This window comes from Phalangium opilio, unplaced genomic scaffold (assembly GCF_054372755.1).
Source record: "Phalangium opilio isolate 3A_F unplaced genomic scaffold, DU_Popi_V2 ptg000077l_1, whole genome shotgun sequence".
Taxonomy (NCBI): domain Eukaryota; kingdom Metazoa; phylum Arthropoda; class Arachnida; order Opiliones; family Phalangiidae; genus Phalangium; species Phalangium opilio.
This window is the reverse complement of record NW_028324185.1, coordinates 734072-757969: the sequence shown is the minus strand read 5'-3', so window position 1 is coordinate 757969 and position 23898 is coordinate 734072. Positions and strand designations below refer to the sequence as shown.

General features: G+C 35.8%; 1 protein-coding gene across 3 annotated transcripts; it reads left to right on the top strand.

Annotated features, from left to right (window-relative positions):
* Nucleotides 1-1456: 1456 nt before the first annotated feature.
* On the top strand, nucleotides 1457-3709 carry LOC149656693 (uncharacterized). 3 transcript variants are annotated; one of them, XR_016370012.1, is made up of 7 exons: nucleotides 1457-1525; nucleotides 2102-2167; nucleotides 2228-2263; nucleotides 2341-2376; nucleotides 2628-2847; nucleotides 2909-2971; nucleotides 3038-3177. XR_016370012.1 is itself a non-coding variant. In XM_089844776.1 (5 exons), the coding sequence occupies exons 2-5, from the start codon at nucleotides 2953-2955 to the stop codon at nucleotides 3690-3692; spliced, it is 531 nt and encodes a 176-aa protein (XP_089700902.1). In that variant the 5' UTR covers nucleotides 2727-2847; nucleotides 2909-2952; the 3' UTR covers nucleotides 3693-3709. The 3 variants fall into 3 exon arrangements, 1 of the variants encoding a protein (XP_089700902.1); XR_016370013.1 differs by having other exon boundaries at nucleotides 3110-3130; XM_089844776.1 differs by lacking the exons at nucleotides 1457-1525; nucleotides 2102-2167; nucleotides 2228-2263; nucleotides 2341-2376 and adding exons at nucleotides 3323-3482; nucleotides 3571-3709 and having other exon boundaries at nucleotides 2727-2847; nucleotides 3038-3267.
* Nucleotides 3710-23898: the final 20189 nt, after the last annotated feature.

The window sequence follows — 23898 nt, the reverse complement described above, 5'->3', positions numbered from 1 at the left end:
GTGTTATATGACATTAAGGGGGAGGAGGGGGTCGAACATGGTTCATAACAAAAGAATTTATCCCAATCTGTTTTTTTTTACTTATAGGTAAACACGTTCAGACGTATCGTAATGGCTTTTGGGGGCGTGGTCGAACCAGTTGTATACGTACTATATTTATCAAAATTATCAACCTCGTAATCAAAAATTTGTGGAAAACATAAAACGGTATTGAAAGAAGCATCATTCACAACGCATTTCGTGTTAGAAGTAAAAAACAATCGAAACGTTTTTGATCATTTGGGTTACAATTGACCGACACGAAAACGATCATTTAAAATTCCTAAAACCCCATAGGAATCCATGGAAAAATGAATAGACCACCGAAACGAAATCAGTCGTTTAGCATACATTCTACCGACACGAAAAGCGTCATTTGGAAAAACATTTCAAATTGTTAATAAAGTTTCGATAAACTTTAGCTAAATTTATCAAAATTACTCTATGTTTCACCAAAAAAACTTTTAATTTAGCACCGATTAAGAATTTAGGATACATTTCTTAACGGTATATACTCCACCCAAGGGGAGATCAACAAAGATGTTAACGGCATGATTGTAAAAATAACTCACTCTGACACGCTGAAGGGTCCGTTACCATTAGGTGCGGGAGGTTGCTACGTTCTCCCCATCCCCATTGTATGTTGTGAGTTGTTATGGAGTCAAGTACACAAAGGTTGACAAGAATACGCCAGATCTTGGAGTACAACCCCCTAAAAACTACTTATTGTACTATTTATTTCATTGATCTTGGGAATGCTGGAATTCCTTAATCTGTGGTTTCAGAGTTTGGACCAGATTGTTTGAAGAATGACGTCAGCTTAGAAACATGTAGAAACGCGCCCGTAAAGAATAACTTAATTCTTTGTTAAGAAATACTCTTTGTAATCTCTTTTGTATTTTTAAAAAATAGATGTGTCACCTTTTTAATACTGTTTTCTTTTATTTCATATATTAAGTAATGGGGGGGGGTAAAACAGAGGGGTAGGAACTATTGGTGATAAATTAATCGAATATTTCTATGATCTTATTCATTCAACATCATGAACTCGGAGCTGCAGAGATATCATACTTTTTACTCCTGGCCACAAGATGGAAACTATAAAAAAGCTTTAAGCAGAGCGGTGTTTTACTCGTTACATACCGTTGATCTAGTACAGTGCTTCGAATGCAACGGCATTTTATTAGCCTGGAAACCCACCGATAATACTTACGAAGAACATTTGAAACATTTCCCTAAGTGCAACTTTATCAGAGGTAGGCACACAAAAAACATACCCTTTGGCATAGGCTTCTGAATTCAGAAGCAAATCCAGGGATGCGAGCAATGGTGTTAAAAGTAGATCTCGTAAGTAATTTTGGAATTGTATCCAACTTTAAAACACTCTAGTAATGGGTTTATAAAATTAAAGTATCAAAGTCTCGGCAAGAAAAAACTGGAAATCCATTGGACCAACCAACTCATGGGTTATTTTCTGACTCAGAGGGTAATGCTAAATTATTTCGTATTCGTTACTTAAGGCTTAGCTAAACACATGCCCAAGCTACACCCTCCACCAATGTGGTTTAAAGCTAGTGCGATTGAAGTCCATGTAATAGCTTGAATGGACTGTATAACGTCTATGAATCTTGCGAATCAAACCAATTAAATTAGCAAGAAGCAACTCAAAACGAAAGGGCCGTTAAAGCATTGAACACTGTTAAAGGGGACAGTTGAGTTTACGTTAAAAATATTCCTTCTTTCAATGGGAAACAGTTTTTTGTATATAACCAAACTAGTAAAGAAATTCAGAAATCTGAAATTTTAAGAAGAATGAATTAACTTGACCTAAATTTTCTCACAACGGAGATTCTTAAAAAGAAAGAGGATTATATGTGTCCAATGTTTCGTAGCCTCCATTCCTTCACATAGATTATAATTACATGAAAAATATTGTTTGTAAATTCCCGTTTTAATCTGAATATCTTTTTCTGAGAGTCGAAGCACGAGCACTCCATCTTAAATAAATCTAGGTTTATTTATTATAAATATTTATGTATTTAATGTTGAAATTTATTCTTAGCATCCTGCAATGAAAGCAATAAGGATGAGACGCATGAAACACAAAATGCAGGGGAAATTCTTAAAAGTATGAAATTTATATTATGTCATGAACTTCAACACAGTAAATATTTTAAAACCATTTTAGGCAAGCCTAGCAACAGTCAACTTGTTCCAGATAAAGGTGATAGAATTGTTTCAAATCTTCATTTAATTGCACTGCAACAAACTAACAATGTAACTCCTTTAAAACCATTTTAGGCAAACCTAGCAACAGTCAACTTGTTGCAGATAAAGGTGATATAATTATTTCAATTGTTTATTTAATTGCACTACAAATAGATAGGACAACGTATTTTATGAAAGTAGCTCATTTTCCCTCGATAATTGTTATCCGTGTGTTAGATTGTGGAATTAAATGTCTAAGATTAAAGTTTTCTCAAATAAGATAATATCAAAACTTCCATTTATTAATATAGTTAATCATTATAGCACTGACCTTAGAACTAGTACTTGTAAATTTATTTTGTCCCTGGCTCTTTGTATAGATTCTCATGATGATATCCTCGAAGAAAGGGGTAATTCCAGATCACCTCAACCCGAAGCTAATTCAAATGCTGATGAAGGTATGTCTTTGATTAGAACGGTTAATAATTATGAATTTAAGTTTGTAATATAAAAATAAATAAGGTTTCCAGACGCCGAGAAACAAAGGCAACTCTGTGTCTAAATCATCGTCATCAAGTTTTATTGCGACTAGAACACCTAGTAAGTAGTGACGAATCAAGTTTTTTAGTGCCTAGTCATCTAGCATTAACTTTTTAAACAGCTTCTCATCACGATGAAGGTGAAAGTCTGATCAGAAAGAACCGGATGTTTATGGTGAAAGAGAGTGAGTTTGAATATCACATAATCTTTTTATAGACTGTTAGTTTTTGGCTTATTTTTCTACACGTAGGCTGGGTAAAAGACGTTACTAGAAGTTTGGAAATTATAAAATATAATCAGAAAGATTTATTGGGCATGATAGAAGTTTTAGTCAAACGAGGATCATCATCAAATCCTGTAATTGATTCTGAACCTGCCAAAGAAAGCGATATTAGTGAATTCGGCCTACCACTATCAGACTTGGATCAATTATCGCATCTTGAAGAAAATTTAAAGGAAGATGAAAAGAAGCAGAAATTGGTATGAAACAACAATTGGAATATTTATAGCATTCAAACACACCCTTTCATTTCAGCAACGAGGACTTCAACAGATAGGAGGAAGAAATGTCAAAGAGAGTGTGAAGCGTGTTTTTTCTCAAGCATTCTCTGACAAACTCGCTGTTCTTTACAACTGGAATGGTAAGAAAGGAAAACGAAAGCTCAGCGATCTTCGTATCACTAGTGTTATTATGGGTAAGTTGAGAGAAACTGTTTTCAGCATCATTCAACAATGTTTGTACGCCTCAATCCTTAATTCTTAAATCTTAATTTTATTTCTCAGATACTGTTATTTCAACTAAAACTTTTGATACTACTGCTTGTGAGATAGAAAGTGAGATTAAGTCAAGGCTAAGGCACGCTTCCGACCACATCAAATCTCAAGAATCAAGTATCAATCGCTAAGAAAACAAACTTTTGCTCATTAAAAGGAGGGTAAAAGCAAAATGAAAAGATTTTTAACTGATGTTCTATAAGGACTCACATGGATAGTGAAACATTGAAGAAATACCTCCAAATATGTGATTGTAAATACTAAAATAGATTTATATTTAATTGATAGTTTTAAATATGAGCTTTTTTCAATTTTTTAAATTAAATTAAATACCTTTCAGAGGTATTGAATTTTGTATTGCACATACTCAAGCAAAACGAGTTTTCATTCTCTCTTTAAAAAATTTCAATACTTTTCATTGCGTCTAAAAATACCTTTCTAACATGATAAAATTTTAAAAACTAACAAAAAATTTAAATAATATTGCAAAGAATGTTTTCAATATGAAGGAACTATTTTTAATGTTAAAAAATGATGATCTAACAAAGGAATTTTCTCGAATGTATCTGCATATTGTTTTTAAGTAATTAACGATAGTCATAAAACTCTTTTGAATTTTGTAGAAAAAAATTAATAGAACTGAAGAACAGAAATCTTTAATAATTAAACTAAATAATTTGAACTAACAAGAAATAAAATCTAATTATTTTGAACTAATAGGAAAAAACTTAATAATTTTAACTAATTGAATGTAAGAACTGAAGATTTAACTGCGAGAAGAATAACTTGAGAACTAAAAATTAAAAAAAAATAGAAAGTACTTTATAGATCTCAACTTTTAGTTTAAGATAACTCTTTCACTAACTAATGACTTCAATATTGTTTAAATAATATCTGCTTCTCTGTTTCAGTTTGAACATATGTATTTCAATGGAATGTCAGTATACTTTTAAACACTGTTCTTACTCTGCATTAAACCATAAATTATTAAAATTATTTCGTTTCATTTGGGTTTTTTGCCTTGGTAAAGTATGGAATTTCCAGGTAATCTTTAGGATATTTGAAAATGATAAAAACAACTTTATCATCGTAATTATTAGAAGGCTCGTCTGAACAAGAGAAAAAACCCCTGAAAAAATAGGCGTTATTATAGAGTAAATTTCCTTGCTCAACTTGTTAAGTGGAACGGGGGAGGGGAAAGCAGTATTGAAGGTAAAACACAACCCCCCTCCTCGCGTCTAGGACCACGCACCACGTAGACTAATGATTCCAATAAACAAATAAATAGTTTCTTTGGTCCTAAAGGCAATGTTTCATCAAGGAGGATTACCGGGAGGGCCGACTCAGTAAGTTTTTAGGAAAGTGACTGGTAGCCCTGCTTACACTAGCGGCCCTTCTAATCGCCTGCATCGCCCGCCATTTTGAATTCCCCCACTCCCCCACCTCCTCCTTCCTTCCAAACTACTAGTTTTCCGTAAATGAACCAGCTGGCAGCAGTACGTAAGTTGTTTCAAAAATTACTTAACACACTCCAAAGAGTCCAATGGCTAAGTCTGCCCTCCCGGTACTCCTCCATGATTTCATTAAAAAAGTTTCCTTATTGATTATCATGGGCTTGCGCCATCTTTCGAAGACACCCCATACTAAGTACGAAATAAGAAAACCGAGGCTCCATCTGGCGCATAATATTTTGAAAAAGAAAATTCCGTTGGACCAAGCCGCCATTACGAGCGTGGGTATAGGAAAATGTGATATTAAATTAGTTTTGCCGCTATTCTACCTCAAATTCATTTATTATTTTCACGCTCCTTAACTTGTCTAATAGGACAATATCTCAATATTGGTCTGTTATTTAACATCGCACGTGTAAGGATGACTGATAATACTGTAAGTTTAGGCTTTATTAATTCTTGGACTGCAAATTGTTGTTTTAATTATCATATTTTAAACAGCAGCACAATTGGAACACTTCAGTAATTAAGATATGGATAAAATCAAATAGTAATAATTAATCTTCGTTTTTAAAATGTTTCTATAATTATAGTGGAATCATGAGTGAATCATATAGCTCCCTATATATTACTCAGGCCGATAAGAATAATATATCCAGCGATTTCTTCCGAAAAGCTGAACAAGAGGCCGCCGCAACGCGTCTCACAGCTCAGGCTTCCGAAGCTTACGGCGCGTAAGAAATCGCTGGATATATTCTTATCGGCCTGATCGAGAAACTAGGAGAAGTAAATTCATGGTATCAGAGAGCAAATTCATGTGGAACATACGTGGTATCAAGATTTTTACAGAAATTTACCGAAGAACAAATTATCAAGGTACGATACGAGTTAGCAAATTAATTTGAACAAATTAGAATTCAAATTTCGTTTTTGTAAACAGAAATTAATTCATGAATTGGGATGAAAATAATCTAAGAAATACAGCGCACTGCAAATCACCAAGAATTAAACGAGCATATGCGTGCTTAATTTCATATTTCATTAGCTAACGTAAGAAATTTAATATATATAATTGTTGTCAATAATTATGAAGATAGACAATTGGCTTAGTTTGAAAACTTACTAAGAGATAAAGTAACTAATTCAATATTTAGTTTGTACTGATGTTGAAATAATTTCGTCTTAAAAATAAGGTGGATGATTTAATTAGTATGTTTCAATTTGTTCTCAACAAACTAGAATTAATTTCGTCAAATATTTTAGGTATTAAATTTAAAGGAGGATTGGAAATTGAAAATATTATAATATTATATTATAATTTACCTAGTTTGAAAACAATGAAAACTTACTAAGAGATAAAGTAACTAATTCAAAATTGAATTTCTACCCATGTTGAAATAGTTTAGTCTTAAAAATTAAGAGGGTGTTCTCAACAAACTATATTTTGACAAATATAATTGAAAATATTATAATAAGCATAATTGCAAAACAAAAGCAATATTTGGCCCATATTTGGAAGATAAATTTAGTTTTTAGTAGTTTAAATGTGAAATTCAAAAATAAATAGCAATTCAAATTCTTTAAAAAAAATATAGTACTTAAATTTATCAAAAATAAATAGCAATTTAAATTCATGCCAATTTTTAAAAATATGTGATGAAAAATGAGGAATGAAAAATGTTAAAAATAATTTTTGCGAATTTAATGTTTTTCCTAGTGTAGCTTTAACTTAAGTATGTAAGAAACTTAAGTGTAACCTTTGTATTAACCTTAAGATGAAATAAAATATACATTTTTCCCAAGGATAGCCAAAGAATATCTGTTTTAAAATCCAGTGAATATCCCGTTATACTAGAAACAGCATCCAACGGATAGTAATATTATATTGTATGGATATCCTTTACATGACCCCCACATATCCCTAGGATGTCATAATGGCCAGCCAAAAGACAAACTAAGGACATAGATTTGAAGACATTTGGATGTCCCTTGAATATCCAGGATACGTCAAGTACTGGATTTGGGACATCCTCAGGATGAGACCTATATCCAGAAACCATATCCAAAGGATAGCCAATGGACCATATTGTGCTAGCTGGGAATACGAACCAAAGGCAAATTTTTTTTCAGACGCAAAATTTGCGCAACTTAACGCAACTTGCGATCGCTTTCATGAATTTGGCTCTAAATCTTTCACTAACTCTACTGTTACAGTACCTACTTCAGATTCGCCATTCTTTTGTAAGTTCATTTCGACTTGAAGTAAAATGCATCTTTCATCCCGACACTTTCCGGAACAAGTTTATCCTTAGGTTTTGTTTCACAATGATAAGAAGATATTTGTCCAACGGTGGAAATTTCTTAAAATGATCACTGAAAATAGTTTTCTCATTGATTTCATGCACTTTAGTTTCTTCCAGCGGTGTGGGTTCTAGTTTTTGTGACCCTTGAAGATGGTTTTCACTCACGACCACTTTGACGCAAGACGCTAGATTCGTATTCGCATGGCGGTTTATATCCGTTATAGCAGTGGTAACTGGCACAACCACGAGTTCATTATCGGGGACTGTGACGGATTTACGTTATTGTTGTTGTTTTCTTCTAAATAGCGCCACTAGGTACAAAAACCTGCGCCGCCCCCGAGTTTGATTGAAGTTCAGGACGAGCACTGGATATGGACTCGGAAGGTGGTCTGTCTATCATGGGGCGACCAGGAGATAACATGTCAGTGCAAAGCGAATCCAAAGATTCTCTCATTAACCTATGTTTTTTAAAGGAGTTACGTAATCTGTATGGCAAATTTATTAGGGAAAACCTTTAATTAAAGAGATCGTTGCGTGAGGTTTAATTTCGACAAAATACCAAAAAAGAAGATATAATAGGGTTGTCATGAAACTTTCAAATTCCTCGAGTTTAACAGGTTTTCCCTTACTTATAAGGTTCAATTGTCATTTTTCTAAATATAACTAAACAATTAATAAGTAACGTAAAACATTGCTGCCATCTTGGATTGTAATCTTTCATCCCGACACTTTCCGGAGCAAGTTTTTCCTTAGTTTTTGTTTCATAATTGTTAATGTATATGCAGCAATCCAAGTGGTCGCGTTGGTTTACGTTACTATTTTTTTAGCTATATTTTACTAAATGACAATTGAACCTTATTATTCTAGCCTGATTTTCTAAATCATTTAATGAGCAATCTTAAATGTATTTTACTGGGAAATGTTTTACACGATTTGGGCCATTAATAGGTTTTGAGGTCTCATACTAACTAATTTTCTGACAACGCTAGTGTGAGAAAATAGCGTTTTTTGACATTTTACGCATATCTCTTTCAAACACACCTCTGTTCAACTCCAGTTTTCTTTGCCTCGGGAAAATTACAACCTTTTAATTTATCTTTAAAAAGTCCCACAAAAATTAAATGTTTTAATGGCAAGAGTTAATTTTATCTACATCTAGAGTGACTTATCTATTTGTATGTTTGGGCGATTTAAAAATCCGCGGTCTTTAATATTGTTGCTTTTGTTAGTTCAAGGAATTGTTAAAATAACACGAATATTTTAATATAGTCTCTTTGATCAAACTCGAATAACTTTGTCACTCTCCTCATTTCATTTAAAAATGAACACAAAAGTACAATCTCTTTACAGGATGTCTATTTTACTAAATTCGTGGCTCATAGCATTTTCTCTATTATTTACCATGTATAACCATCTTAACTCAAAAATCAAATTAAATTTACAATTAGTCATTAATTTATAAAGAAATACCTTAATTTAACATTATAAAGATAATACTAGCCCTTCAAACTGAACCTTATCCCTTTAAAATAAACTGGAAAGAAATTCACGGCTAATAACCGTTTTAATTTTTTTCAACTATGATAGCAAAACTTTTGAAACTTTTCAAAATAATGATAAAAACTATTTTGCACGTCTCTTTAAAATTTCATGTAATTTTAACAAGTATTTTAACAATTTAGGTTAAAAAATTTGGTTTCTCCCTCAGCACATTATGTTAAAAGCTGATCGATTTGATTTTTCGAACGAAAATCCACGATACACTCTTTTATATAGCAAAATAATTCTTTGAACGGCCGTCTATGCTGCGAGCAGCAGACTTGGTCCGTGAGTAGCGTGATCTAGTAGGCTATGATTAAACCTAATACAAGATTTAGACATGGAGCAAGTCAGGAGGGTAACTGTTTGGTAACACTGCCAACGCAAAACTAAAATTCTGACACTAGCGCCCTCCAGGTATTTTACGGAAAGAAATGGTGTCTTTGTTTACAAGTTTTTACAATTGACAGATGCAGCATGACACAAGCGCTTTTGACAATTGATTTTGAAGTTTAGACAGTTTAGTTTCATATACTATATGGCTTCGCGAGGTAGACCTAAATCAGAATGGAAATTATACGCAGGTTCTTCTTGCACATTTTTAAATTGCAAGAACGCGCAAGGTAGAAAAATACCTGGTATATCTTTCTTTTCTACCCAAATGATAAAGAAAGGCAAGTGTGGTATTTAAGGTAGTTGCTTATATTTGCTTAATCTTTGACTGAATGGTCATGTTTCTTAGGTGTAAAATATGGATAGAAAGATCTGGCAGGGCAGATTTTATAGGCAAAGAAGAGCATGTATATAAGAAGAATTATAAAGTTTCCAATGATCATTTTAAATACGACCAATTTATGAACCCTAAAACTCGGCAAATGTCAAAGCATGCTAAAATCAAGTATTATTCAATCGAAAAACCATTGCAGAAATAAAATCAAAAGAATATATCAATAATTGGTTTTGTTTCATTATTTAGAAACAGATTAACGTGGCTCTCAATGTCTCTTAGTTACAAAGAGAAATCTAAAAATAGTGGTAACATTCACGAATGTACTGCTAGTTAGATGTAATTTTTGAAAATAAATGTTTTTCAGTCACAAATACTAGTCAGGAAATGCAAGAAACTTTGCCAAGGGTTAATCCAAATCTAGTCAGTCCTATATTAGGAACTAGTCTTATTGGTGAAACTGGTAGTAAACTAATAGTACTGGCATGGTACTTCAGACTATGCGTCCCGTCTATAACAATTTCGTTTAAGTCCAATATTAAGTCATACCCCTATGCAGTCAAGTATTAGCTCAATAAATAAACCTGATCTCGTGGCAGGAAAAATTCCAACTAGTGGTAAACAATCTGAAGACAACATACTAATTTAGTGCATGTTACTAATAACTATAACTAGGTTCAGATAATAATAAAACAAGTTGGGAAAACCAAAATATTACCTCTCCGAGTCAAGATGTCTACTACTACAAAGTTATTTACCTAGATATGGAATTATTTCTCTTTAAGTAAAAATTTACGAAATATTGAAGCAGTATTCCAAGCATAGCGAATATACAGTAAAGCAGACGACATTTTGCATCCAATAAGGATAAATCTTGGACTCATGGAAATCAGTCAATGGCAAAAAGAACAGGAAATGAAGTCTACGCTTCAGCTGTTTACCCTATATTCTGATAGCTATATTCACAACTGGTTAGCAGTGTAAACACTATCGTCTCGTCTCACCTCAACAATATTCTTAGTTTGCCAACATGAGTGTTAACGTTTAATAATACCAAAGCTAAATTGTAGCTAGACGCACCGATAGTCAATGGGCACCATAAAGAGAATAAAAACTCTGTAGATTAACCCTACTAATCTAATTGCCACCATGATCTTTTCTTCTATTATAAAATCTTAACCTGATTATTTAAGAGTGTATTTAACTTTCGGCTCACTCTGAACCGTTGATGTCTCTTCATTTCAGACACGAAAATCAAAACCCAAAGTTTACTTCACCTAAGGCCTCAATTATTTACTCTATATTTCACTAAGCCTATTGCGGGTAATACTAGATATACCCGCCGAAGTCTAGATCTTAGCTTTCTTCATGAAATCACTAAACCGAGGATTATTCTATATACAGATGTAGTATTATTATTATTATTGTTGATGAGGCGGGGCTCACGCCCTAGCACCGATGCCAAAGGCATATTGTGCAACCTCAAAATCAGGCCTTGAATAGGCCCGTAGCCGCAGCGTAGCGAAGAATTCGCTCCACCGTAAAAGAGGAGACCCGCGAGGGCTCCACAGTGTGTGAATCAAAATGTTCTAGTCTAAGCGAGGCGAAGAAGTCGCACTCGCAAAGTACGTGAGCGGATGTTTCTTCCTTCTCCTGGCACGACCTGCAGAGGGGGTCGTCAGCAAGACCCATCAGATGGAGGTGCCTATTTAGCCGACAGTGTCCGGTCAGAAGACCGGTGGCCAGCCTAATATCCCATCTGCTGAGCGAAATTAGGTCTCTAGCACGAGACCTGCAGGGACCATTGACTAACTGTTTTGTCTGTCTCTGGCCATCCATGTCATGCCAGAGCTGGTTTTGTATGACAGTCATCCTGTCATGCAGGCTCCGTTTGACATGCCCGTAGGGGATGGGGACGGCCGGCTCCGGCCCCAAGAGCTTGGCCTCCGCGCCCCTTTTCGCAAATCTATCGGCTTGCTCATTGCCATAATAACCGCTATGCCCTGGCACCCAGTACAACAGAACCCTGTTGCAGGACGCCAGTTGCGCTAGCAGATCAAGGCAGCTACGCACCAGTTGAGAGGTAATCTGACACTGGTCCAGCGCATTCAGGGCGGCCTGACTGTCAGAATAGATCCTCACAGTCCGTCCGTTATACCCTTTGTTAATGCAGTAGTCTGCGCAATAACAGATGTAGTATAGTTTAAGTAATATATAAACAGCCATTTCAAATAATAATATTAAAAATAATCTTTGGAATATCAAAATGAAACAGAGCTTTAAAGCTACAAAAGTACTAAATGCATCAAAATTACGAAAAATATTTCCATATATTAATTTTACATTATGAGAAAACCAAATATTAAGGTTTGGTAGGATTTATTTCCACATCAAGACAAGGGGAACTGCTAAAGCGGTGCACTAGTGTAACAACGGACGGACACACACAGACTAAAACATAGACTGCTTTTTAACTCTTTCCGTTTTAATTTTGAGTTGAGAAACAAGATTATCTTAAATATTAAAATAAATATGATTAATATTAAATATTTTCTTCGATAGTTGTTCGCCTTATTGAGCGTTACATCGATTTGATAAAGAACAATTAAACATTCTTGAGAGACTTGACTAATATTGGCGTTTGAAATGAAGCATATGCCGGTTGCTTCGCCTTACTCAAATAGGTAGTATATAAGGGTTTCGAATCGCAGCTGTTGATAAGAACAGCGCAATTGCGTGAACCTTTGGTGGAAGCCCCACCATTGGGAGGCCAGACGTGTCTCGTAACCCTGGTCGATCGCCGCGTATGTCTTAACCTTAAGGATGATGATGGAGTAGAAGCCAGGTGTACAGACTGGTGTCCATGTGGGATGGACAAAAACAAAGACCAGAAGATGGTGGTGTTAGAAGCCAGTAAGTACAGACTGGTGTCCATGTGGGATGTACAAAGAGCAGATGACGGTGGTGATTAGAAGCCAGTGTGTACAGACTGGTCTCCATGTGGGATGGACAAAGACCATAAGAGGGTGGTGATTAGAAGCCAGTGTGTACAGACTGGTGTCCATGTGTGATGGGCAAAGACCATAAGAGGGTGGTGATTAGAAGCCAGGTGTACAGACTGGTGTCCATGTGGGATGGGCAAAGACCAGAAGATGGTGGTGTTAGACAGGCAATGGAGTAATAGCCTGTAGTGTAATATAATTTTCGAAATTTCCGGAAATTGAGAACACGTTTGCTCCGATTTGCAAACTGCGAACGCGGTCCCTGGGGTGTAAGTCAATAACAACAGACAGACACACACACACACAGACACGTCGAAATTAGAACCTCTCCGTGACATACGTCACTCGGAGAGGTAAAAACAATTACATCGGGCCTGCAAGATGTAGTTCCTATACAAATTACACCTAAAAGAGTGAAATCTAGGTCTTTAGTAACTTAAGCAAAAAAGCCAATATCCGGTTCAAAGAGAAAAGCCACTTCTGAAAGTTTAGACTGGAGGAATTACAGCAAACTACTCCGAAAAGAATGAAATTAACTAGACGGTCTTTATTCACCACGCCAGAAATTAAACACGGATCCAAAAGCAAGTTGGTGCAAACAGTCAATCAAGAAACCCCAAAGAAAAACAGACTTAGAAAACTGTTGCTCAAGAAATGCTAGATTGAAAAACGAATTCCATCTAAACGCAAAATCACAAAAGGAGAACTGACCAATGAAATGAGGAAATATCTTCCTGAAGCAGGAGTGGATTTTTTTAAATGCAACTAAGGCTTTCCGCTAAAAAATCTAAAGGACGACGTTGGACTCCGCGGGAAAAGCAACTTTCCCTATCCCTTTATTACCATGGCCCTAAATCATACTACATTTTGAAGAAAAGTTTTCATTTACCAAGCCCAAGTTCGTTGCGATCGTGGCTTAAAGGTATTCCCACCAGGCCAGGAATAATAAATGATTTATTAAACATCTTAGAAAAAAAACTGATTTGTATGAATGCTAGTGAGAAATTGGCAATATTAACATTCGATGAAATTTCGCTAAAAGAAGGTCTCCTATATGACGAGGGACAAGATCTGATAGAAGGATACACTGATCAGGGAGATGGGAAATGCGAAAAAGAATTTGGAAACAATTCCATGGTCTTTATGATTGCTGGTCTACAATCTCATTGGAAGCAAATTGTTGCTGATTATATTACAAGAGGCCCAATGACTAAAGTCATACTACACGATATTTTAATTGATTTAATTCAACGTCTACTGAAGATTGGGTTAAAACTGAAAGTTGTTGTTTGCGATCAGGGATCAAATAACCAAATCATTTAAAAAAACTCAACATAAACGAGCAAACTCCTTTCATATTTGGGGATGACCGAAACATTTTCTTCATGCACGACCTGTCCCAACTTATTAAAGGTCTCAGAAATAATTTGAAGAGCCATGATGCATTGATTCGCTACGCACGAGCACCATGGGCCCACATAGAGAGACCTTTCTATTTAGATTGAAAAGAAACTCTGAAGCTGGTCCCCAAGTTGACTGCAATACATTTAAAAGTTACATCTTTCACAAAAATGAAAGTGAAGTTAGCAACGCAAATTTTAAGTCACAGTGTATCGATGGGACTTCAGTTTTACATTTTAAGGGGCGACCAATCGAAGCTCAAAACACTGCTAACTTCATTAAAGAATTTGACGATATTTTTGACTGCCTCAATTCTAAGTCAGAAAAAAGATGTTAAAGAATATAGATGTGCTATATCAAAAAATTCAAATCACATAAACTTCTTTAAAAAAAATTAAACTGGCTTGAAACAATGAAATTTGTCTGTGTTAGGCAACCTCCAAACATTCAAGGATGGAAATACAATTTCATGTGTCATTCAACTTTCGGAAGATCTTCTACAAAATGAGGGTTTAGATTACGTCTTAGCAGCCAGTATGAATCAAGATCGTTTGCAAAATACTTTCGCAAAGATGCGTCGGATTGATGGATGCTTTGAGAACCCAACACCACATTCTTTCAGGCTTAGGGTTAAAAAAATTTCAGCGTCCGCCTTGTTCCAAGTTCCAGTATCAGCTAACTGCAGCGAAAACGAAAATACAGATGATTTTCTAGCAGAATTCCTAAGTGCAGGTAAATTAGGAAGAACAGAAAATTATTTTACGGAAAAATCACTTTCAATTTTTCAAACAAAATAATGAAGCAATTAGTGACGCCAAAATTCCTGAAATAGATTCCAGCAAGAATGCAAATGTCATAACTTACGTCGCAGGATATCTTGCAAAAATAAGCGTTAGAACTACATGCAAATTGCAGTGTTTGTATTAAAGCGCTGATTAAATCTTCCAATAGAATTACGAAAACTAGGGAATCCTTTACAGTTCTTAAAGCTTACTGCCCTGAAGAAGATAGCGATGTTGGCAAATTAATATTAATCACCGGAAGTTTTTATAACATTGTAGAAAGTTTAGAACTTGCCTATAAAGAAAATTTAACAAATATGATGTGCAAAAGGGCGTTGGAAAGCTTTATACAGAAACCTTTCCCGACGTTTGTCAAAGCACAAAAGAAACAATTGTTTATAAGAATGCGAATACATCATTCAGTAACACTGTTAAATGGAAAATTCTTTGAGAGAAAGGAGCAGAAAACAAAAGAGAACGAAAAAAAGGAAGGAAAAAGATCGAAAGAAGCTGCTTGAATCTACTGATGGTTTAAGGAAAGATGCAGGAGTTAAAAACTGCACTCACAAAATAAAACACGTTAAATATATTATTAACCAATTTCATTTTTAGTATTCTAACGTAAAATCTGTAAACTCTACCTCAAATATGCTTAAGCCTTGTTCAGTGAAAAATCAATCAGACTATCTGTTTTAAAGCAGACGCAATTTTTTTCCTTAAGGTTTCAAAGGGGAGCTTCCATCAACCCTCAAAAATCGGTTACCACAGCGATGTTATAAAGTCGACTTGCTCCATGGTTTATCGGCAGACGCTGCGATTCTATAGTCTGATAATAATGTAGTATGGAATGATTGTTACTTAACTAGTCGTTAACTACTAAATTACATAATAGAAGATTTGTTTCAAATAAAGTGAAGCCTTTTAAGAAGTTGGGTGAGACGTTGGTTGGAAACTTCAGGTACGTAAAACATTACATTAATCTCACTGTCGGGAGGCTTATATAACCTCAGAGGACTTGATCTTGCACCCTCGTTCGCGCTCTTGATAATCTCACCACGCTTTACATAATTTTCTAAGGTTTTTGTCATTGAATCCTCACATAATATAGTTTCAACTGTAAATAGGAAAACGTTTTTAATATGATTCGTTATGAAAATATATACGGCAAAGGAGCTGAAATAATAGAAAGAGATGTAGACATGGAAGATGTTGAGATTGAAGACCAGGAAGATGTTGAGATTGAAGACCAGGATATTGAAGATGTTGAAATTGAAGACCAGGGCTCAGAAGATGTTGAAATGGATGTAATTGGACATAAGCACATACAAAATGAACACCCTAACATTGTTTATCTGGCTCGTCATGAATCCTTGCATCTATGTGAGGTAGAACGCATTTTAAAAACCGCGGAAACAGGTGTTAAAGACGATTCCATCATGACTTGCCTCCCTGTTAAACCAAAGGGTGGTAAAGCTTTTTATATAAATGTAAAAACGTCAAGGACTCTGATTTCTTATGTGACCAGTATGCAGGACTTTTATATTAGGAAACAACAAAAAAAATTCAAGCAGCCATCCGTTTTGAAAATATATTACAAATTGAAAGCCCATGGAAAGGTTTTAACAATATCATCTTCGACTGACAATCCTGTAGTTTTAATACATTATCTGGGAAAGGAAACACTGTGCCAACCAAAGCCGCATGGAAATTCGAAAATTAAGACGAAGTATTTTTGTCGAAACACCAAGACTTTCAAAACCAAAGCCAAAGGTCAAATAAAAACCACCAGGACGGAGCCAAAATCAATTTACTGTAATATTTCGACAAGGCCATTACATTCGGATGATTAGACCCTTCGCGAAAATGGTACGAAAAATGGCCTTCAACCATTGCCATTGCCACTAGGCCTAGTTGTTTAAAACATTTTTTCTAAATTCTAATCCACCGTCATTTTAAGTTTTTGTTCGTAGTAGTGTGGATTATTATGAATTATTATACAAAGGCATAATTATAAATTATTATATTAAGGTATTATTTGGCCTATAAAATAATTTATTCTTCATTAACTTGTTGAGAAGGCTCCAAAAATTTCTGCCAACCCAGTTTAGCAGGAAAGCACCTCGTATTAAGCCTTTCTTTAAAAAATAAAATGGGTAACTTTCTAGATGGCCTAGAACTTTTACCTTTGCTCTGTAGTATTTTGCGAATGCTATTGGGTGGTTGGTTATACACAATTTCGACGAATCTAACAGGGAAAGGCGCGGGGGTAAAATTCTGCCTTTCATCTCGCTTTTTAGCGCCTGCGCTGTAGGCGTTTTGGATCTGAGAGTGCGCAAACAAGGCACTGGAACAACCCCCTTGTATCTCCTGATTCTAAGGGTTGCCTACCCCCTTTTCCCGTCGAAAGGGTGTACCGGACTGAAACACTACATAGCGCGTACTTATTTCCCGACCAACTATTTAGTTTCGATTAAATGAATTGACTAGACCTATTATGTAATACAAAGGACATGGCTAATAATTAGAACGGAAGGTGAAATTGGATAGCGATCTTATCTAAGTTTATGGCTCCTGCCATTCGTGACTCGTGGGTAAGATGGGTTGAAACGTCAAGTTGAAAAGGGTAAGAGAGAGAGAGATAGAAAAAGCTGTAGGTACCGCTTCCCTTATTCCTCTTCACACTTTACCTTTTCGGCATAGGAAAGTTGCTTATGGGATTCTCACGTTTTTGGCCTACTTTTGGTTTGAAATTTCTAAAGGAAACAGACTTAATGATAGGGTTACAATTTTTGATTTACGCGTATTTTACAACATCAAATAATCAACATGCTGGTAATACCTTACGAATTTATGTTGTGTTCATCTCGCATAAAATATATATACAGGGTGTTCCCGAAAGGGTGTTAGGAACCTTTCACGCGACAATTAAAAACAAATTAAAAAATAAATATAGTTTAAAATATGTTGACGATTTACTCTGAAAATCCACTACAGTAGGCCAAATAGACCAAAAATTAAGGGGGTAGCTTCCATGGTTTCGTGTTCGACCTTCAAGTTGTAATATTTTCCACTTTTTTACGACCCCGCTCGCATGAGCTGATCGTGAGAAAAAATATACCCTCACCACGCTTGCTTGGGAAAGTTTTTGTTGTGACGAAATGAAGCTTTTTAGCGTCTATTCGTAAAGTGGTAAAACTATGCGTCTGCGGGTTTTAAACGAATAGCCCAGGACTTTTAGGGTTTGACCTAGAACATTTGAACTTAAAGATGGAAATTGGTACATGTGTTATTTTCGACCCAACAAAAATTATACTAAAAGTCCCCTGCTGTAGAGCGCGAGCTTTCGCCGCCATCTTGGAAAATGGCCGCCGGGAATTACAGCTACAATGTATTCCACATTCTCGTTCAAAAGTTATGAAAATGGGTACATATTATGAATGGGATCACATGAGAATCATAGAAAAATTTTACAGCTCTGTGTTCTAGTTTTGTCGCCATATTGGAAAATGGCCGCCGTGATTGCTTGGTACAGTATATTTCACCATGTTGTTGGAAAATTATGAAAATTTATAGATATTATAATCAGAGCTGTGTAAACCTCATAGTAAAATATTGAAGCCATTCAACAGATAGTTTTGCCGCCATGTTGGAAAATGGCCGCCGGGAATGTCATATAGATACAGTATATTATATATAGATTATGAAAATTGGTAATAATTATATAGATACAGTATATTATTTATAAAATATGAAAATTGGTAATAATTATATAGATACAGTATGTTATTTTTAAATTATGAAAATTGGTAATAATTATGTTGAAGATCGTCTAAACATAATTATTGAATATTGAAGACGTGCTACTGATAGTTTGGGCGCCATCTTGGAAAATGACTGCTGGAAATACTAAATATATTTCAAACATAAAAAACTTTTCGAAATTCCTATATTGAGTAGATTATTTTCATTAACGTAATAAACACCAAAAAATAACCATCTCCAAGTCGATATTATCGACGCCATCTTTAAAAATGGCCACTTGAAAATTATTACCCTAAATTCTGAAAGAAAGAAAAGTTATTCAAAACTGTAATTCTCAACATTTTGATTAGGGTATATTATTAAATATGATGGTTTATACATTCTCGTGTTGTTAAAGATTAGATTTAAGACAAATCTCTAACAGTTAATATTCATCTCGTCCGCCCGAAGATTTTTTTCACAATAATTGCATGTCAGAGGCCTAGATTTGGCGGAGCACCTAGCTGGCGGCTCATCATATTCCAATTTGAACCTGCCGAAAAGCCTTCAAGATACACGGGATCGGCCAGCGGCCCCGACAAACGCCCCTTATGCAGGTGACAGAGGCTGGACACCGTCAGCGTCGACCCCAGACAGGAATTGGTCGGTGACAGGGAAGGATTAAGGCAGCAGGAGGCTCGAGGGGACGGAGGATTTTCCTCCAAGCACATCAGTGCCACACGACCGAAACAAAGTATCCAGGACCCTCAGAGGGTTGCCAATATCGGGGTGAGCCAATTAAGGCAACACCTGGGCCGGGGCGAAGCGGCCGAGCAAAACCTTCAGGGAACGGGGCAAGGAACGGTCTGAACCAAGGGCGAACCCAAGCAACTCCGGAACCGACACCGAACACGGGCCCCCTCCGCCACAAGAAGCCCTTTTGCTCTGATCCATCGCAGCTAGTACAGCGACAATGTCCACGCAATGCTGAGCAAACTAATTCGGATCATCTACATGCACAGTTATTTACACAAGAGGTTTAGCAGTTACAGATAATGAGTATTAATTGTTGGTCTTGAGTGGCGTGAATGGGACTTAGGATTCAGCATCGCGAATCCATCCCCATTCTTCGCGGTTTAAATGGTTTCCTAGCTAGTGTAGTAGCGGAATGGCTTGGTTCTTTTGCTGGACTATCACACTCCTAGAAGAGAATCTCAAATGGAGGTATTTGAGAAAAAAGACTTAAGAGAACACTTCTTTCATTTACATGCTGTAACTGGATGTGGTTATGATAAGGCGGGGTTTAAAGTAATGACAGATAATAAACATCTTACAAATACGTTGAGAGTTTTTAATGAAAATATTAAGTCAACAAGAGCTAGGAAACGATTTAATCCCGAAGAGTAGGAATGGGTTCGCTATCGCTAAAGTCAAAGATCCATTAACACCACTCTGATTCCTGCATCAGAGATAGCTTTGCTTTTCTTTGTTTCAGATTTTAGGATAGATATCTTTCAGTGACCATTTTTAAAGATGGGGTCGATAACTTGGACTTGGAAATAGTTATTTTATGGTGTTTAATACGTTCATAAAAATCATCTACTCAGGAAAGATATATCGAAAAAATTGTTATATCGGTAATATATTTGGCATTTCACGCGGTCATTTTCCAAGATGGGGCCCAAACTATCAGCAGCACGTCTTCTATATTCAAGCATGATGTTTAAACGGTCTTCAACAATAAATTTACTAATTTTCATAATTTCTGAAAAGTATACTGAAACTAAATGACATTCCTGGCGGCCATTTTCCAACATGGCGGCCAAACTATCACATGAATGGCCCCAGTATTTTACTATGAGGTTCAGACAGCATTCATTATAATATCTATAAATTTTCATAATTTTCCAACAACATTGTGAAATAAACTGTACCTAGCATTCACGGCGGCCATTTTCCAGTATGGCGACCAAACTATCAAACACAGAGCTGTGAAATTTAACTATGATTTTCATTTGGTCACATTCATAATATGTACCAATTTTCGTAATTTTTGAAGAAGAATGTGGAATACATTGATGCTGGCATTCCCGGCGGCCATTTTCCAAGATGGCGGCGAAAGCTCGCGCTCTACAGCAGGGGACTTTTAGTATATTTTTTGTTGGGTCAAAAACAACACATGTACCAATTTTCATCTTTATGTTCAAATGTTCTAGATCAAGCCCATTTTTAGCCTATCTGTCCTGGCCTAGAAGGGTCATAGCCATCATAAACGGTTGGGGGGGAGGGTGGTAGCCGGTCCGCGACAATGATGGTGTATTAATCAAACTATCAGGTTTGGCTTTAGATTAATTTCCAAGAAAACTTGCTCTTTGAATACACACATAAGCTGTGTTTGGTCCGCTCGAGGGCATCGATAAATAAAAAATAGATAAAGGCCTAATAGCAAAATCACACTTTAAGCATGATACCATTTATTTACACCAGTAAAAAAGTTTTTAAATATCGCAGGCCTGCTATCGAGTCACTAAGTCACTTTATGAAAATTAGTCACTAATTTCCTATCTTAAAATGTTACTTAAATTCTCGACCATAACTTAAAACGCAGTATATTTTAATGACCTACCTAGATGAAGTTCAAAACCCAGTATTAACGATGTGACTTTCAGTATACGTGTACGCAACCTTAACTATACATAATTTTTTCTATAATAAGAAGTTTCGACGTTCCCCAGTTGTGCCGAACCATTTTAAAATCAAGAAACAAAATTTTCTCTTTAAAAGTTCATTTATTTATTTAATTCAAAAACTAATATATATTTTTTAAAATCCAAAACTAATTAATTTTTTAATCCAAAAACTAATATATTTTTAGTCCAAAAACTAGTAATTTTTTTTCATAATTCAAAAAGTATTTTTTTTTCCTTATCCAAAAAGTAATTTTTTTCTTAATACAAAATTTAATTTTTTTCTTAATACAAAAATAATTTTTTTTCTTAATACAATAATTATTTGTTTTTTCTTAATACAACAATTAATTTTTTCTTAATACAAAAATTGATATTCTTTCTTCTTAATATAGAAACTATTTTTTTTCTTAATATAAAAAGTAATATTTTTTAATACAAAAGCTACTAGGCCTACTTTTTTATTGAAATCAAAATTTTAAATAGCTCATTTTCTAAAAAATCGGCCCCTTTTTGAGCCCCTTCCTCCTCTTCCCCCTTCCTGTGGGCCGGGTGGTTCATCTACCTCGGTCATCATGTGGGCTCCCTGTGGATAAAAATATTTTAATATTATCTCTTGACGTATGTTCCTTTCATGTTATGTATTACCCATTGACCGTAGTTATATCTTACGCCCCGTAATTAGACGCCTTTACTAATTTTATTGAAAACACCTTATGCCCGGTAAATTATGAATAAAAAGCGTCCTTAAATTATAAGACATTCCATACCCAATCAATTTCTTAAATCTTCTCCAATGAGCTTTACGGGGCACAAGGCCCATGAAATTACTTTGGTCAGACAACTAGTACTTACGAATTTCTTCGTCGCCTCTTCCAGGTAATAAAAGTTTCTTGGAACTGGGCTCCAAAAAGGTATTCTTTATCGGTCCAATTTTCAATCGACTGTAGCGCAATTATGGTTTTTTCCAAAAATCGTGGCCTAATTTTTTCAATTGCATTTTTTCTTCTCAAATTTTGTAATTGAATTACTAGTTTTTAGAAGTTCTTGCTCTTCTTCAGTCTTTTTTTCGAACGTTTCGAACGCCTACGTTAAGAAAATAGAATTATAAGTGGGTTGGGCTTAGAGATGTGAGTCGGTATTTTACCGTCCGTAAATTACCGGTAATGAAGAAATGATCCAATGTTTGGTTCTCTTGTTGTTTCGTTGTTAGAAACAAATAACGCGAATAGAGCAGGTTTTTGTATGGTTGATAATAAGTGTCAAATGCCGATATAATTACCGGAACGGTACGGGCGTCATCTACTTCTGGAATTGGAAGCGTATTGTATATTCTTCTGCCGACCGGGCCTAATACGTGTAAGAATGTGGCGCGTTGAATCGATACGGTTTCGCCATTTAACTTGGCTGCAGTGGCGTATATGACGTAGCCTTCTTTGTATTCCCTCCAAGCGGTAGCAGGGTCTGTACCGGGTATAAATTGCGCTGGGCTTTTGAACGATGCCATCTGGAGTCAGTCTCCTTCTTCTGTGGTCGAAATCAGTTTGGGCCTTGGCGTGTTGTGACGGTGCGCATCTTTCTGCATACGTTAGCGTGGGGCCGGTATCCCACCTCTATCACCATGTTGTAATAATAGGTCGGGCATAAAAACTTAAAAACAGTATCTTTATTACTTTGATATAAGTTCGTTAGATTAACATTAAGAATGACTACGTCGCTCGAGTATCTGATCCTGACTGTCGACTCGCCGATCTACCTATCCTGACTATAGCTTTGTTTATCGTGTAAGTTTCTTATTGGCCAGTCTAGATCACGTGAATAAGCTAGCCTCGTCTGGGTCACGTGACAACATTATAACAGACGCCTATAGCCAACGACAACTCGAAAAGGAATCAAGAAAGCTCACAGTCATTAACATATCCAAGGGTCTATACGAATGCAACAGATTGCCATTTGGTATCTCGTCAGCCTCTGCCATTTTTGAAACACATATTGAGATTTTACTTGCCAGTCAAAAACGGTGTCCCCATACCAAGATGACATCCTTCTGAGAGGCGCTGACGATCAAGATCACCTGGATAAGTTGGAGAAACTGTTGACCACACTACAAGAATCTGGACTCTAACTCAAAGAGATAAATGCAAATTCGTGGAATACAGTCTGGACTTTCTGGGATATCACTTGGACAAAGAAGGTCTACACCCTCCACGTTCAAAACTAAAGGTCATAGTGTAAGCACCCGAGCCGTGAAATTGGGATGAACTGCGATCATTAATCGGACTTCTGAACTACTACTCGAAATTTATAACTAACCAAGCGGCAGCATTATCTCCACTGTATGACCTAATTAAGTAATCTTCGAAATGGACATGAACTCTAGAGCATGAACGAGCCTATGCCGAAGCGAAGCAATTGTTTGCAAATCAAGATTTCTGACTCACTTTAATCCGAAGAACGACATCAGACTTGCATGTGATGCATCACCAAAATGAATTGGATAAGTCATTTCCCATGTCAAAAACGGAACGGAAGTCCAAATTGCCTTTGCATCCAGAACATTGGCAACAGCAGAGAAAAACTATTCGCGGTTAGAACGAGAAGCCCTATCACTGATTTTTGGAGTAACGAAGTTTAGAGATTACCTCCTTGGTCAAAAATTTACGCTGGTAAGGGACCATCAACCGTTAATATACCTATTATCAGA

Coding starts and splice junctions, on each gene's coding strand:
- LOC149656693 (XM_089844776.1), top strand. Junction 3,268..3,322: donor ATGAAAAGAAGCAGAAATTG/GTATGAAACAAC, acceptor CTTTCATTTCAG/CAACGAGGACTTCAACAGAT. Junction 3,483..3,570: donor TATCACTAGTGTTATTATGG/GTAAGTTGAGAG, acceptor TTTATTTCTCAG/ATACTGTTATTTCAACTAAA.